Source organism: Meles meles, chromosome 12 (genome assembly GCF_922984935.1).
Source record: "Meles meles chromosome 12, mMelMel3.1 paternal haplotype, whole genome shotgun sequence".
NCBI lineage: Eukaryota > Metazoa > Chordata > Mammalia > Carnivora > Mustelidae > Meles > Meles meles.
In genome coordinates this window covers 36836219-36849841 of record NC_060077.1, presented here as the reverse complement: position 1 = coordinate 36849841, position 13623 = coordinate 36836219, and the positions used below count along the sequence as shown (strand labels likewise).

The 13623-nt window shown below is 43.5% G+C and overlaps 1 protein-coding gene across 2 annotated transcripts in view; it reads right to left on the bottom strand.

Annotated features, from left to right (window-relative positions):
• Positions 1 to 13167, bottom strand: part of PPP4R1 (protein phosphatase 4 regulatory subunit 1) — a 60863-nt gene extending 47696 nt beyond the window's left edge. The window contains exons 1-2 of one of the 2 annotated variants that reach the window (XM_046024865.1): positions 12824 to 13167; positions 12588 to 12632 (exon numbers count right to left, since the gene is read on the bottom strand). In XM_046024865.1, the coding sequence (XP_045880821.1) occupies positions 12588 to 12632; positions 12824 to 12830 (52 nt within the window). In that variant the 5' untranslated portion in view covers positions 12831 to 13167. The remainder of the gene's footprint in view (positions 1 to 12587; positions 12633 to 12823) is intronic. The other variant, XM_046024864.1, reaches the window with a different exon arrangement.
• Between the last annotated feature and the right edge of the window lie 456 nt (positions 13168 to 13623).

The following is a 13623-nucleotide window of genomic DNA, read 5'->3' as shown; positions in this document are numbered from 1 at the left end:
CATTTACAAGTCAGATATGTTTCAATTCTTTGCTTTCAAAAAATTGGAAAGGCTGATTGCTCATTAAAAACATGTTTTTAAAAATTTTAGCACATAAGTTCAAAGAAATTCAAGGAAATTAGTGCTGCTAACAAAACCATTTCCATCAACTTATTTGTATCAACAAAATTTCTCAGTGCACACAGGTCTTAAAATAAAAGGTAGAAATGGATGCTAAATATTGTCTCATTCTGGCAAACTATATTCATCATGAAGACACACACCACTTATTTTTATTTATTTTTTACAATTTTATTTATTTGACAGAGAGAGGGAAAGAGACAGCAAGAGAGGGAACACAAGGAGGAGGAGTGGGAGAAGGAGAGGCAGGCTTCCTACCAAGCAGGGAGCCTGATGCAGAACTGCATCCCAGGACCCTAAGATCATGACCTGAGCCTAAGGCAGACGCTTAACATCTGAGCCACCCAGGCAACCCATACATCACTTTTTAAAAAGCCCTAAGCAGGGGACCTGGATGGCCCAGTTGGTTAAGTGACTTTGGCTCATGCTTCAGGCTCCCCACTGAGCAGGGGAGTCTGCTTCTCCCTCTAGCTCTCTCTCTCCCTGTGCTCGTGCTCTCTCTCAAAAACAAAAACAAAAAAGCTTAAAAAAAAAAAAACTTTTAAAAAAGCCCCATCCATTCTGTTGAGATACCTATTCAGTAAAATTGTGTAGGAAATGTAAAGAGATCAAGATAAAAAGAACAGGCTAACATTCCCAACTTAAAAGTTTATTCTTGAAAATGGATGACAAAAGTCATCAAAGTGCTATGCTATGTAGATTTTTTTTTTTAAAGATTCTATTTATTTACTTGACAGACAAATCACAAGCAGGCAGAGAGGGGGGCAGAGAAAGAGGGGGAAGCAGGCTCCCTGCCGAGCAGAGAGCCTGATGCGGGGCTCAATGCCAGGACCGTGAGATCATGACCTGAGCTGAAGGCAGACGCTTAAACCACTGAGCCACCCAGGTGCCCTAGCTATGTAGATTTTTCTTTAAACTTTGTAACAGTCACATTTATAAGTTTTGTTTAAAAAAATAACTATAAACTTAAAAATGCATGAAACAGTGTTTTTGAAACTATTTTAGGAAGTATACAGTGAATAACTTTGAAGACCATGACCCTCCATCACCGACTTCGTCTCCTCTCATTCTATCCCAGTTTACACATCACAACCACTTCTATCTTCCTCAAGCTCTACTCTGTTCAATACACTCCCTGCCCTTCCTCCCCCTTCCCTCCCCCACCCCAAAACTCCCAGTCAGCCAGGGTTAAGGGACTAACTTTCTCATGCTGTAATTCAAGGGACTCCATGATTTGGCACAGCCTCTTTCCCTCTCTTGCACAACCATACAGGAGCCTATTTCCAGTCACAATTCCCACAACCCTTCTGTCCTATGTCCTTATTACATCTGTCCCACTTCTGCCCTTTCACCCTCATCTCAGTGTAATCTTACCTATTTACAAACACCAGTTTCCTTTTTCCAAGATTTTTTTTTTAAAGATTTATTTATTTATTTATTTGACAGAGAGAGAGAGAGAGAGAGATCACAAGTAGGCAGAGAGACAGAGAGGGAGGAGGAAGCAGGCTCCCTGCGGAGCAGAGAGCCCGATGTGGGGCTCTATCCCAGGACCCTGAGATCATGACCTGAGCCGAAGGCAGCGGCTTAATCCACTGAGCCACCCAGGCGCCCCGCTAAGATTTTATTTATTTGAGAAAGAGCGAGCAAGCATGAAAGGGGATAGGGTCAGAGAGGAAGCAGACCCCCCACTGAGCAGGGAGCCTGATGCAGGACTCCATCCTGAAACTCTGGGATCCTGGGGCCTCAGGAACATGACACCAGCCAAAGGCAGTTGCTTAACCCACTGAGCCACCTAGGCGCCCCCTCCTCTTCTAATTAAGATCTCTTCCTCCTTTGAATTCCCCAGTCTGGGTGCCCTAGCTTTTATTCTGCCAGCAATAGCAGTGTTTGAGTTGTTTTTCTTTCTTTCATTTTCTTTTGCCTGCCCCCAGTCCCAACACAGATAAATTCCCTGAAGGCATAGACTGTCCTGTTTATCGTTTTATTACCTAAAAAAAAAAAAAAAAAGTCTAATGTTTCTCCTGAATAATGCACATTAATTAACATGTTAGTGAAAGGTAGCCCACAGGGATACTTGAAGGGACTAGTGTACTTCATCCTCCACTAAGATAGTGACAAGCTTATTAGCATATTAATGCCTCTGAGAGGTACCACACCAAAGAGAATGGTTAATTTCTGGAACCTGACTTTCCTCAAGCTTGATCACAACACAACATCCTTTCATTCACCATATAGTCTCTAATAATAACCTCCAAAATAGGAAAAAAAAAAACCCCACAAAAAACAGACAATGCGTCTTCTCTCGATACTACTTAGACCACAATAAAATTAGCCAAATTTTGTCTCCCAATTCGTTACATTCTTTTTAGAAAATGAAAATGAGATGTACCTTGGAGATTTAATCATTTTTATAAGTCTTACCTTAAGATATGGGCTTTAAGACGATACTTTAATAAATAAGCCAACGAATGAATAGGGAGGAAGGGGATGCTCTTCTGTAAAGCAGACTGCCAACCAGTAAATATAAATGGATTCAAGTAAGAATCACAGACACATTCTAATACTAATGGGTAGAAGTTTGTTTGGGAATGAGGTATTTCCTCAGTGTCCAACTATTCCCCTTACTAATTATAAAAGGAAAGAACAGAATCTTTAGGTGGAGAAATCTTGCAGACATCACCTTAATCAAGTGGTTAAAATTACCACCACCAATAATGGATAACTGACATCAGGTGCCTCTTGAGATGAAGCACTGAGAAAATTACAGAATTGTTTACATAGTATTCCTGTTTAAAAAAAAAAAGGCAAAAGAAAAAAGTGCAAAACCTTAATCAAATCATGAGGAAATATATAAAACTAAATTGATTCTTCAAAAATATCAGTATCATGAAAGATAAAGGCTTTCAAAGAGGCATTCCAACTAAATGCAATGCTGGAGCTGGACTGGTAAAATGGCTGCCATAAAAAACATTATCAAACAACTGGTGAAATCTGAAAATGACTACTTCTTACATATTTGAATTGTATCAATGTTACAATTTGTGAATCTGATGGCTGATTATGAGAGAATGGCCTTGCTCTTAGGAGATCTGGCTAAAGGGTCTGATTTCTAAACTTATTCTTAAAAGATGCAAAGAAGGGGCGCCTGGGTGGCTCAGTGCATTGAGCCTCTGCCTTCGGATTGGGTCATGATCCCAGGGTCCTGGGACTGAGCCCCACATCGGGCTCTCTGCTCAGCGGGGAGCCTGCTTCCTCCTCTCTGCCTGTCTCTGTCTGCTTGTGATCTGTCAAATAAATAAATAAAATCTTAAAAAAAAAGATGCAAAAAAGATTAAGAACAATGTATATATTACATTGTGTGTGTGTGTAATGTATAGAAAAAATAGAGCTGTCTGGCAAAATGTTAACACTAGTTGAAGGTAGGTGAAGAAATTTGGGAATTAACTAGAACACCTGAGCAACTTCTGTGTGGGTCTGAAAATTTTCAATTAATTCAATTAAATCAATTTTTCACATTTACTCTGAAAATAAATTACTTCACTATTTGACTACAATTAAGGTTTTATGACCATATTTAGCTTAGCCAGAAAAACCAAGACTCACCTTAGCGCGTATATGCTGAAGGTCTATGGTGTGATGGGTACTATTATAGGTAAAGAGTAAAAATGTTACAGACCTTGGACTGAACAGTATAGTGCAGGGGTAGCAAATCATGGCCAGCAGGTAAAACTGGCCCCCAGTCCGCTTTTGTGCATAGAGCAGGCAGCTATGCTTATTCATTTCTGTACTGTCTGGGGCTGTTTTCAATCCTACACAGGCAGACCTGAATAGCTGCAACAGAGACCACGTGGCCCAAAAAACCTAAAATATTTACAGTCTGTTCCTTCACTGACTTTCCAATCCCTGGTCTAGGAATGTAGCAGAAATGCAATTAAGCCATTGCTTGGGGAAAAAATGATTAAGAGAAACAACAGATCTGAGGGACCGTAGTGTCAAGCAACAGGTATGTTGTTTCAATTTGCACTTTGTGACAATGTTCACCAGATAGCTTTCCTTTAAATATAAATATTAAAAGTTCACCAAATCCTCAGAAATGATCTTTACTGGGACATATAAAGGCATCCTATAGCATGTTTAATCTCCTAATTGAAGTTAAGCAAGAATAATTTCCTAAAGTTCATTCTATGTGAATATTCTAAAAACAATTCCCTAAAGTCTACATATAAATAGAAGAGGCATCAGTGTGTTTACCTTCTGTCAAATTAGTTACCAAGATCACTCTTCCTAAACAGTATTTGCCAGAGGAATATGCAGCACACTAAAGCCCTTGCAAGTGTGGATTTCCTATACATTATAGATGTGTTGTTTGTTCCCTTCAGTGAGTAAACATTTTCCTCATAGTCTTATTACCCCTACTAAGTTGGTCAGTAACCCTTTTCTCCATAGGTAATCCAAATATAAAATTAGAGCTAATCCAGGTCCAAATTACCACCAATCTCTAATACTCCATTAAGTGGAGTCTTGATTTTATTTGAAGTTTTGACGTTATTTCTAGCGAACACTAAGTTAATACACTAAATGTAAAAATGATTTTTATCAAGTCTGACTTTGACTATAAATTTAAAATAGTATAGTTAGTTTAAATATAAATTCAGATTTTAGAATGATCACTCGATGATCAGATATATCAGATCCCATCCCACTTTTACTGCAACGACTGTCTCCCCGTACATGAGTGCTTTAAATACAAAGGGAAAGTGTGTATTTTGCTCCTAACATTTCCATGACAAACAGGAGCAACTCAGGACAAAAATTATTTTACCTACCAAATACTTAGAGCATGTTAGTACCTTTGTATCCTTCAGCACCTTTACGAGGTTAATGACCTAAGTAAGTGATAAATTAAGGGAAGTCAAATTGGAAGGCAGGAAGAATACAGTAGTCAAAGGTAATAAAGTAAGAAAGACTGTGTCACACAGAGGGTCATTAACCTAACACTTTCAAGTTAGGGGACTGAGCAAATTATTTAACCATCAGATAAGCCTCATCTGATACCACTTTTGTAACTTTGTGCTTACCACAGACCTCATGGGGAGTACTATAAGGTTATATAGCACAATGCCCAACACACAGTATGACAATAAAGGTAATTAAAAAAATGAAATCCAGAAATTTCTCCCACCTCTCTTTTTCAATTAAAGAGCTATGTTAGATGAGATCTATGAAAAGGACATCAACAACTTCAAGATCTGAATTGTATTCTAGCTACCTTGCCATCCTTATCTGGGAGACCTTGGGCTTATTAAACTTTCTTCTGCTTAAAGGACGATTACATAATTTGCCCTCTAGCTCTTGATTTCAGTAATTCTGGGATCACTGGCTCACTAGAGGTATAGCATAGCTCATAATTTTAGAAGTTTATGTCATTATCTAGATGATATTGGCAAACAATTTATTTTTATTTCTTTTTAGTGTTCCAAAACTCATTGTTTATACACCACACCTAGTGCTCCATGCAATACATGCCCTCCTTAACACCCACCAGCAGGCTCACACAAACCCCCAACCCCCTGGCAAACCAATTTAAAATAGAAAACTCAACTTCTGTTCACCAGTATTTTTTTGCTACCAGAAAGGCTAGCCCACAAGGGCAAAATGTGCTTAGCATGATAAAAATAAACAAGATGTTGCTTCTCTTAATCTGATGATCAATATGAAGGTAAATTTAGTAATTATTCAAATGTGCTTTATTGCAGTAGTACCAACAAGGCCAATGTCTAAAGAACAATCATTTAGGGTATCTGGGTGGCTTAGTTGAGAGTCTGATTCTTGATTTCGGCTCAGGTCATGATCTCAGGGTCCTGAGATGCAGCCCCCTGTCCAGCCCTATTTTGGAGGTGGAGCCTGCTTGAGCTTCTCTCTTCTCCCTCTGCCCTGCCCCCCACGCATGCCCTCTCTCAAGTAAATAAATCTTAAAAAAAAAAAAAAAAGAAAAGAAAAAAGAATTTAATTATTCAAACTTTCATTATTCACTATACCTTAGTTACATTATTTACTGGATCTTAGATACCCTTCCATTCACAGATTACACATATTTCAGGTATATGCCTTGTGAAATATTTATAGTTAAAATAAAATGACACCTGGGATGTCATTAAAGTACTCTGGCTGCCACCTCTCTACTCCCCCCAAAAGCCCAGATGTTAGAGGTGGGTAAATGAAAGCTGAGGGTAAGCGGGGATATGATGACTCATCTGCTGTCATCTTATCTGAATGAAATTTCCCATTCAAAAAATTAATGGCATTCAGTTAAAAAAAATCAATGTAATTCATATTTTAAAAAAATAAAGGAAACCATAGTTGTAGAAAAAGAATGTGACAAAATCCAACATCCACTCCTAATTTCAAAAAAGCTCTCAGTAAACTCAGGGAAGTTTCTCAACATGATAAAGGGCATTTGTGAAAAAATAATAAACTGAACCTCAAAATTTAAAACTTCTGCTCCTCTAAAGACACTGTTAAAAATAAGACAAGTTACACACAGAAGATAGTATTTGCAAATCACATACCTAAGAACTCGTGCCTGGAATATATAAAGAACTCCCAAAACTTAATAAGAAAACAAATACCCAATGAAAGAATGGGCAAAAGATTTGAACAGGCACCTCGTCAAAGACATATAGATGGCAAATGAGCACAGGAAAATATGAGCATTATTAGTCACTAAGGAAATGCAAATTCAAACTACAAAAATACAAACAAAACAAAACAACCCAAACCACCATACATACTTAATAGGATGGCTAGAATGAAGACTGCCCCCACCAAACGCTGGCAAGGGTATGGAGCACTGGGAACGCTCACACACCGCTGGTGGGAGTGTAAAATGGTACAACCACTTTGGAAAACAGTTTGGCAGTTCCTTAAAAAGGGAGACAGCCATTCCACTCCTAGGTACATACCCAAGAGAAAGACCGTATGTGTCCACACAAAGACTTGTACATGAATACTCACCAGAGCTTTATTTGTAACAGCCAAAAACTGGAATCATTCCAAGCATCCATCAACATTTTAAGGACAGAGAAGAGCTGAGAAAAATGTACTCTGCTCAAGATAATAAGTGAATAAACAGCAATGGGCAGAATCTGAATGTAGGTCTAATGTTACAAAACCAAGTGCTCTTTCCTCTGCACAGAACTAGACTGGGATTGGGACACCTGGGTGGCTCACTCAAGTCATGATCCCAGGATCTAGGCCCCACGTGGGGTTCCCCGCTGAGCAGCGTGTCTGCTTCTCCGTCTCCCCCTCTGCCCACTTGTGCATGCACACTCTTAAGTAAATAAATAAAATCTTAAAAAAAGAACTACACTGAGATGTGTTCCAGAATCACAGCATGATAAATGCTCAAACACCAACCTGACACCAAGTAGGCCAGAGAACAAGTCTCCTACCAACTCTGGGACGGTAAAGAGCTAAGAACACCTGACTGAACAGTCAGGAGGATCGAAGGATGGATCTGGAGAAGGGGAACCTTAGGTGACCTGCCAGCTGAAAGATCAGTGCAGAAGTGCCCGCTTCAGAACTTAGAGGGAATACAGGCCTTTTAACCTTAGCCCAAACCTCACAGGTATGCCACCACCTCCTCCTCCCCCCAAAACATTAAATTAGGTTTATTTTCAGATCCAAGTTAAATGCAAAGTAAACTTTTTTTTTCTAAAGATTTTATTTATTTGACAGATCACAAGTAGGCAGAGAGGCAGGCAGAGAAAGAGGGAGGAAGCAGGCTCCCTCCTGAGCAGAGAGCCCAATTCGGGGCTCAATCCCAGGACCCTGAGACCATGACCTGAGCTGAAGGCAGAGGCTTTAACCCACTGAGCCACCCAGGTGCCCCGCAAATTAACACTTTAATTCAGCCTAGGGACTGCCCACTCCATCATGTAGCTGATGGCAAAAATTCTTTGCCATCAAGAGAGAAAAATCCCAAAGCAAAATAAAAGGTGAACTGAGGAGTGAATAGTTTAAAATATAAATTCTTTGTATTGATGAGATGAGGAACTGAGGCGAAAGTACCAGAAATAATAAACCAGTGGTCAAATGTGGCAGACTTAATCAACTTCACCCAGCAAGGGCTGTTCATCTTTTCCCCAAGTCATGCAGATACAAGCCCAGGCAGCTGATGTGTATATTTACAAAAAAGGGTTTTCCCCTTTTATTTAAAAAAAAGAAAAGAAAAAAAAATTCTGCAGAGAATTGTTACCTAACACATCATTAACTGATTCTATATACATGTGGGTACCACTAAAACCAATTTTAAACATGCTTTTCTAGGATATTAATTATATTATCTCTAAATAAAGACTTTTCCTGTGTAGTCTTGTTGGTAGCAATCAAAATATGCTATCAAGTCTCATGACTCACTCTTCCAAATCCCCATTTAACAACACTTCTAAATATTATGACTTTCAAGGGCACCTTCCTACAGCTTTTTAATTGATTCCCCGGCCGCTACTATACCCAGCCCTACTTTTTTCCCCCTTACTTCCCTTAGGTGGCAAGGACATTAAGAATCATCAAAACTAGTTTTCAAAAGTAGTTCGAGGGCCCAGAGACTCTTTGAAGGAAGCATAGTCCGAGCAAATATACCCAGTTAGTCCCAGATCCATCCTTAATTCACTCTAATCCAATAGTGCCCTCAAACCTGAAAAAGAATATAGTGTGGAAATTTTCCAAAACTTGCTTCGAATATGAACAATTCTGTGATATGGCATATGACGTAGCATAGCTCCAAAGGCTCTTCGACGTCACGCTAGTTACAGCTGAAAGAAAAGTTAACACAAACACTAAATAAGCTATATTACACCCAAGTTTCATCTGAATGACCTCTCCGTTAAATCAAACCACACGCAGCACGCTAGATTAATCCTCAAGAGTATTTTAAGCATGGGTTCAAACAAACTGCCTATACAACAGGCTTGGGCTGCTGCTCAATGCTGTAAACTAAGCGATTTAAGAAAAGAAAGTATTTCCAATAAATATTTAGAACCGGAGACCTACCTTAAAATTCTGACTGGTAGTTAAGGAGTTTCGTTTCCTGAGAAAATAATTTAGTCCCTTGCATGTCAGCTGACTTATCAGAATACCACAGCCTTCTAACTCATCCAATCTTACAGAAGATTACTATAAGCCCTATCTCACCTATGTTAGAAATCTGGCAAATGAAATGTAAATCTAAACTGCATCTTTGGAAAACTGATAATAGAAATTTAAAATCTCTCTCTTTGAAAGCCAACCTGTAATTTTGCGTGGCCTCCCATTATTCAAGAAACAGGATTTCCCCTGACTCTGAAGTCACTCTGCTGAGATACCTATTCAAATGGGTGTCACTGGCTTTCTTTCACTTTGAAATTCAAAGTATGTGTCACGGTACAGTATGGAAAGTACCACTTTTAAGCCAAGACAAACTTAACAGTACCTAGTCATTTCATTTACTTACCTTTATGACCTTCTGCTATGTACATACAAAGCACCATTTTTCACATACTAGGATTTCATTTCTTTTTCTCAAGGCTATCAGCCAAGTCAGTCTTGGCCAACCTTTTCCCCATTCTGCCCACTTTTTTATGGGCTCTGTACAGAGACTTTGAGACTTAAACCAAAACAAAAGACCTAAGACTCTTATCAAGGTCTGGCAATGCCCCCCTCGCTTCAAAATCCAGACCACACCCAGGTCCTCTCCTAGTCTCCATAGCAACAGATCACCCGTACTATTATATTTACTCTCTTTTTGTCTAGGTTCCGCATTTAGGAAAGACAATCAAGACTCTGGAGTTTGGCCAGAAAGTGATGTCTTCCCATCACAAGGTCTGATTTAGACCTAGACTGGCTGAAGCAGCAGGACCTGGTACACAACTACTCCGGAAGCAGGCCTCCATACCAGAACTGCTTGAGACAGAAAATCGGGCTCATTTGATAATGTTCCCATTGTAAGGGTAGCCCAAGATCCATTCTTTCTGACATCCCTGGTCCTCTACCCTCTCCAGGATGTGACAAGCTTTCTCATTTTCTCTCACCCCTGACCTAGGCACCATAGCCAGATTTCCCCCTCATTCTTTCTCCCTTCACAATAAACAGCAAGGGTTCTTTCAACCGGCCACATGTTCAAAGATTCTTTGTTCCTAAATATTCGGGTAAAGGTACCTGTGAAAACCGTAGCAACTGAAAAAAAAAATAACCAATTATCCTAACAAAGTCTTCAACCAATTTATAAATATGCAAATAAACTATGCCTCAGATGTCTGTTTTATCCTAAATTAAACCTTTAATAAGTTAATTGCAAGCATCAGCAGAATCTATAATTACATTAATTCTGTAGTGTAATTTTCAACATCAGTATTTCCCTCTCTGTTAAGCTTCCCTTCCTCTTCACTACTAAGCACCACCACCATATAACAGTACTATTTACCAAGTACTGTTCTAAGTGCTTTATGTACATTCATTTACTTAAGGCTCTAAACAACTCTAAACAGGCAATACCTATTATGCCTATCTACAAATGACAGAACTTCAGCATCTGGAGGTTAAGTGACCTGTATGAGTCTGTCCAAAGTGACAATACCAAAACTGGAACAAAACAATCTGGCTTCGGAGTTTTGTCTATTAACTACTGAGGTTCACTGCTTCTGAGATCCTCATTATCACACTTAAACTAAAACTGCTTGTAAACCACTAGAGGGCATAGACTGTGACCATCCTTTGCAGAGCTATATCCTCAGTACACATAAGTCTTGAGGCTTATGAATAAACCATTGTTGAGTTCTTCACAGGTGTGCTTTCCCCTCTAGACTGTGCTCCTTTAGGGTCAATGAGGAAACTCACACCACAATTCATGCTTTATGTGCATGGCATCTCAGTGAAAATAAAAGAATAGGCAGAAGTCCTTCCTTCACACATTCCTAAACACCTGCTGAATGACGTTTCTTCTTTTTATAAAGTCTTGAACCTAATTACAGGAATGAGAAGCCCCTGTTGGAGATAACAATCAGAGCCACCTTTTCAGTCCTAATTCTGCAAGCAATCAATGGCTGCCTTGAATAACATTTTAAACTTGCTAGCAGGCACAACATACGACATCAGGCGAAATGTAGAAGCTGTCCTTCACTACATTAGCACTGCTCCCTTTAAGAGAGTTGTGGGTTTTTTTTTTTAACTTAAATAAACAACCCCGAGTTAACAGAAGTTAATTCTGCATATCGTTCATTTGCTTTAAAAATAATTACTCTTTTCAGAGAACCCTTCTGAATAGTAAATTCCCCCTTACTTCACTCAAAACATCTAGGAATTTAAAAATTAAGCTTAATTTGGCCAAGGAAAACCACATTAGACGAAGCTAAGGATTAACGACCCGGTATTTAAAAGAGCAATTTCAGACTGCAACCATCTCTGAATTACTTACCTAAGTATTAGCCACAGTAAATCTCAGCTTCGGGCAGGCTTTCCCCTAAATACACCACAAATTCTACCGTGGTTATCATTTCAACGCAGAACAATTTCCAAATTATCTTCTGATGCTTAGAAAAGCACACACGAAATAAACAAATTCCTTCCTAAATTATCAGTTCCTTCCTGACACTATTCTGGACACAATGTCAAAGTTTGTGTGGGTTTTTTTTTTTTTTTTTTTTGCTTTTTTAAACAAAAGATCGACTCTCTTAAAACTTCCCTTTCTCAAAGAAAAGCTGAAACTGTAATATTTAGGGAGGTCTGGGTGACTGGCGAACGTACATGCATTAAAGAAATACTCTCTCCAAACCTAGTAACTCCTGCTAAGGCCACACCTTCTAACCTTCCCGTAATCCACAAATCACAGAGGGTGTCGAGGCAATCTAAAACTGCTCCGGGCTAAAGGGAAATTACAGGTATGTAGTCTCCACACAGTGAGAGCCCGGGTAACTGACCCGAGGCGGCGGAACCGGGACCGGGACCAGGCTCCCCTACAGCTGGCCGCCGAGTGATACTTGCGAGCAACTCTAAGAAAACACACCTTCCTTCTCCGAGCCTCTTCCTGAGGGGAGAGGCAGAGGTGGGGGTCCGCGGAGGGCCCCCACCGGGAACAAGCACACCCCAAGTGCCCATTTCACATTTCAGCCACGCCACTTTCTCCTCCCGAAACAGATGCCGAGCGGGCCCCGAGCCCACAGGCACCCGGGGGGTGATGCTAGGGTGGGCGACACAGCGGGGCCCGAGCTCGGGCTTCAGATAGGGCATCTCTCACCGCCCGCCGACCCGGGCGCGCCGTTCCCTTCCCGAAGCGCAAAGCTCCCTCCAGCTCGCGGCCCCCGCCAGCCCAGGGCCACGCCTCGCCGAGCCCGGTCCCCGCCGGCCGGGCCCAGGCCGCCGCCGCCCGCCCTTCCTTCTCGGCCGCTCCCCGCGGGCCGCCGGAGCCGCGACAGCGCGGCGGGCGCACTCACATCCGTCCGCGTCCTCCTGCAGGTCCTCCTGGAGCAGCGAGAGGTCTGCGCCGAGGGAAGAGAAGAAAGGCCCGGTCAGCGCCCCCGGGACCCGGCGCGCCGCCCCCGCCGCCCGCCCTCCCGGTCCCGCGGCGCCTCCCCGCGCCAAGACCCCGCGCCGGCCGCGGGCGGCTGGCGGGCGGGCGCGGGAGGAGGCGCCGCCGCCGCCGCCGCCCGGAGGACAGGGGGCCACGTACCCGCCATCTTGTGGTCGCCCCCTCCTCCTCGGTCTCCCGGGGATCCGGGGCTACATGGAGCGGCGCGAGCCGGGGAGTCGGGGAGCGCGCGCGGGAGGGGCGGCAAGGAGGAGGGACGGGCCGGCGGGGGCGCGCGCGCGCGGGCACGCGCGGGGCGGGCCGAGGGCCCGGGCCTGGGCCGCGGGCGGAGCGGCTCCCGGACGCCGAAGGGCGGGCGGGCGTCGCGGGCCCCGGGTCTCGCCCCGCCTCGTCCCGCCTCGCCTCGCCCCGCCGCTCCGCGCGGCTCCCGGGCGGCCGGTGCTCCCTCCTCCCGCCTCCCTCGCTCCCGGCCCGGCCCGGCGGCGCGCGCTCACACCCTCGGCCGGAGGCGCCCTCACGCCGAGCGCTGCGACAGGCGCGCGCGAGCTGCCGCCGGCCCGGGACCCTGCTGCGTGTGCCCGGAACCGGGCCCGGGTGGGGCCTCCCGCGGCTCGGCAGGCTTTATTGGGTCACCGGCCTCGCCCACGGCCTCGTCGGCCGCGGCCCTTCTTCGCGGGCTCGCCCTTCGCCGCCCCGCGCCCCCTTCCCAGGGCTTGCACGTACGTCGTCGGCGATCCGAGGCCCGGCGGAGGCCGAGGGTCCCACCCTCCGGGTGGAGGAAGCGCCGCCTCCCCGCGCGCCGGGGGCCCTCGCGAAGTGGCTGGTAACAAAGCCCAGGGCTCGGCTGTACCGCGGTTGAGTGACAAAGTCATCCTACTGCAGCCCATTTTCCCACCCGGCGCGTTGAAGTCCGAGGCATAGATTATTGCTCCCGTGGCCTG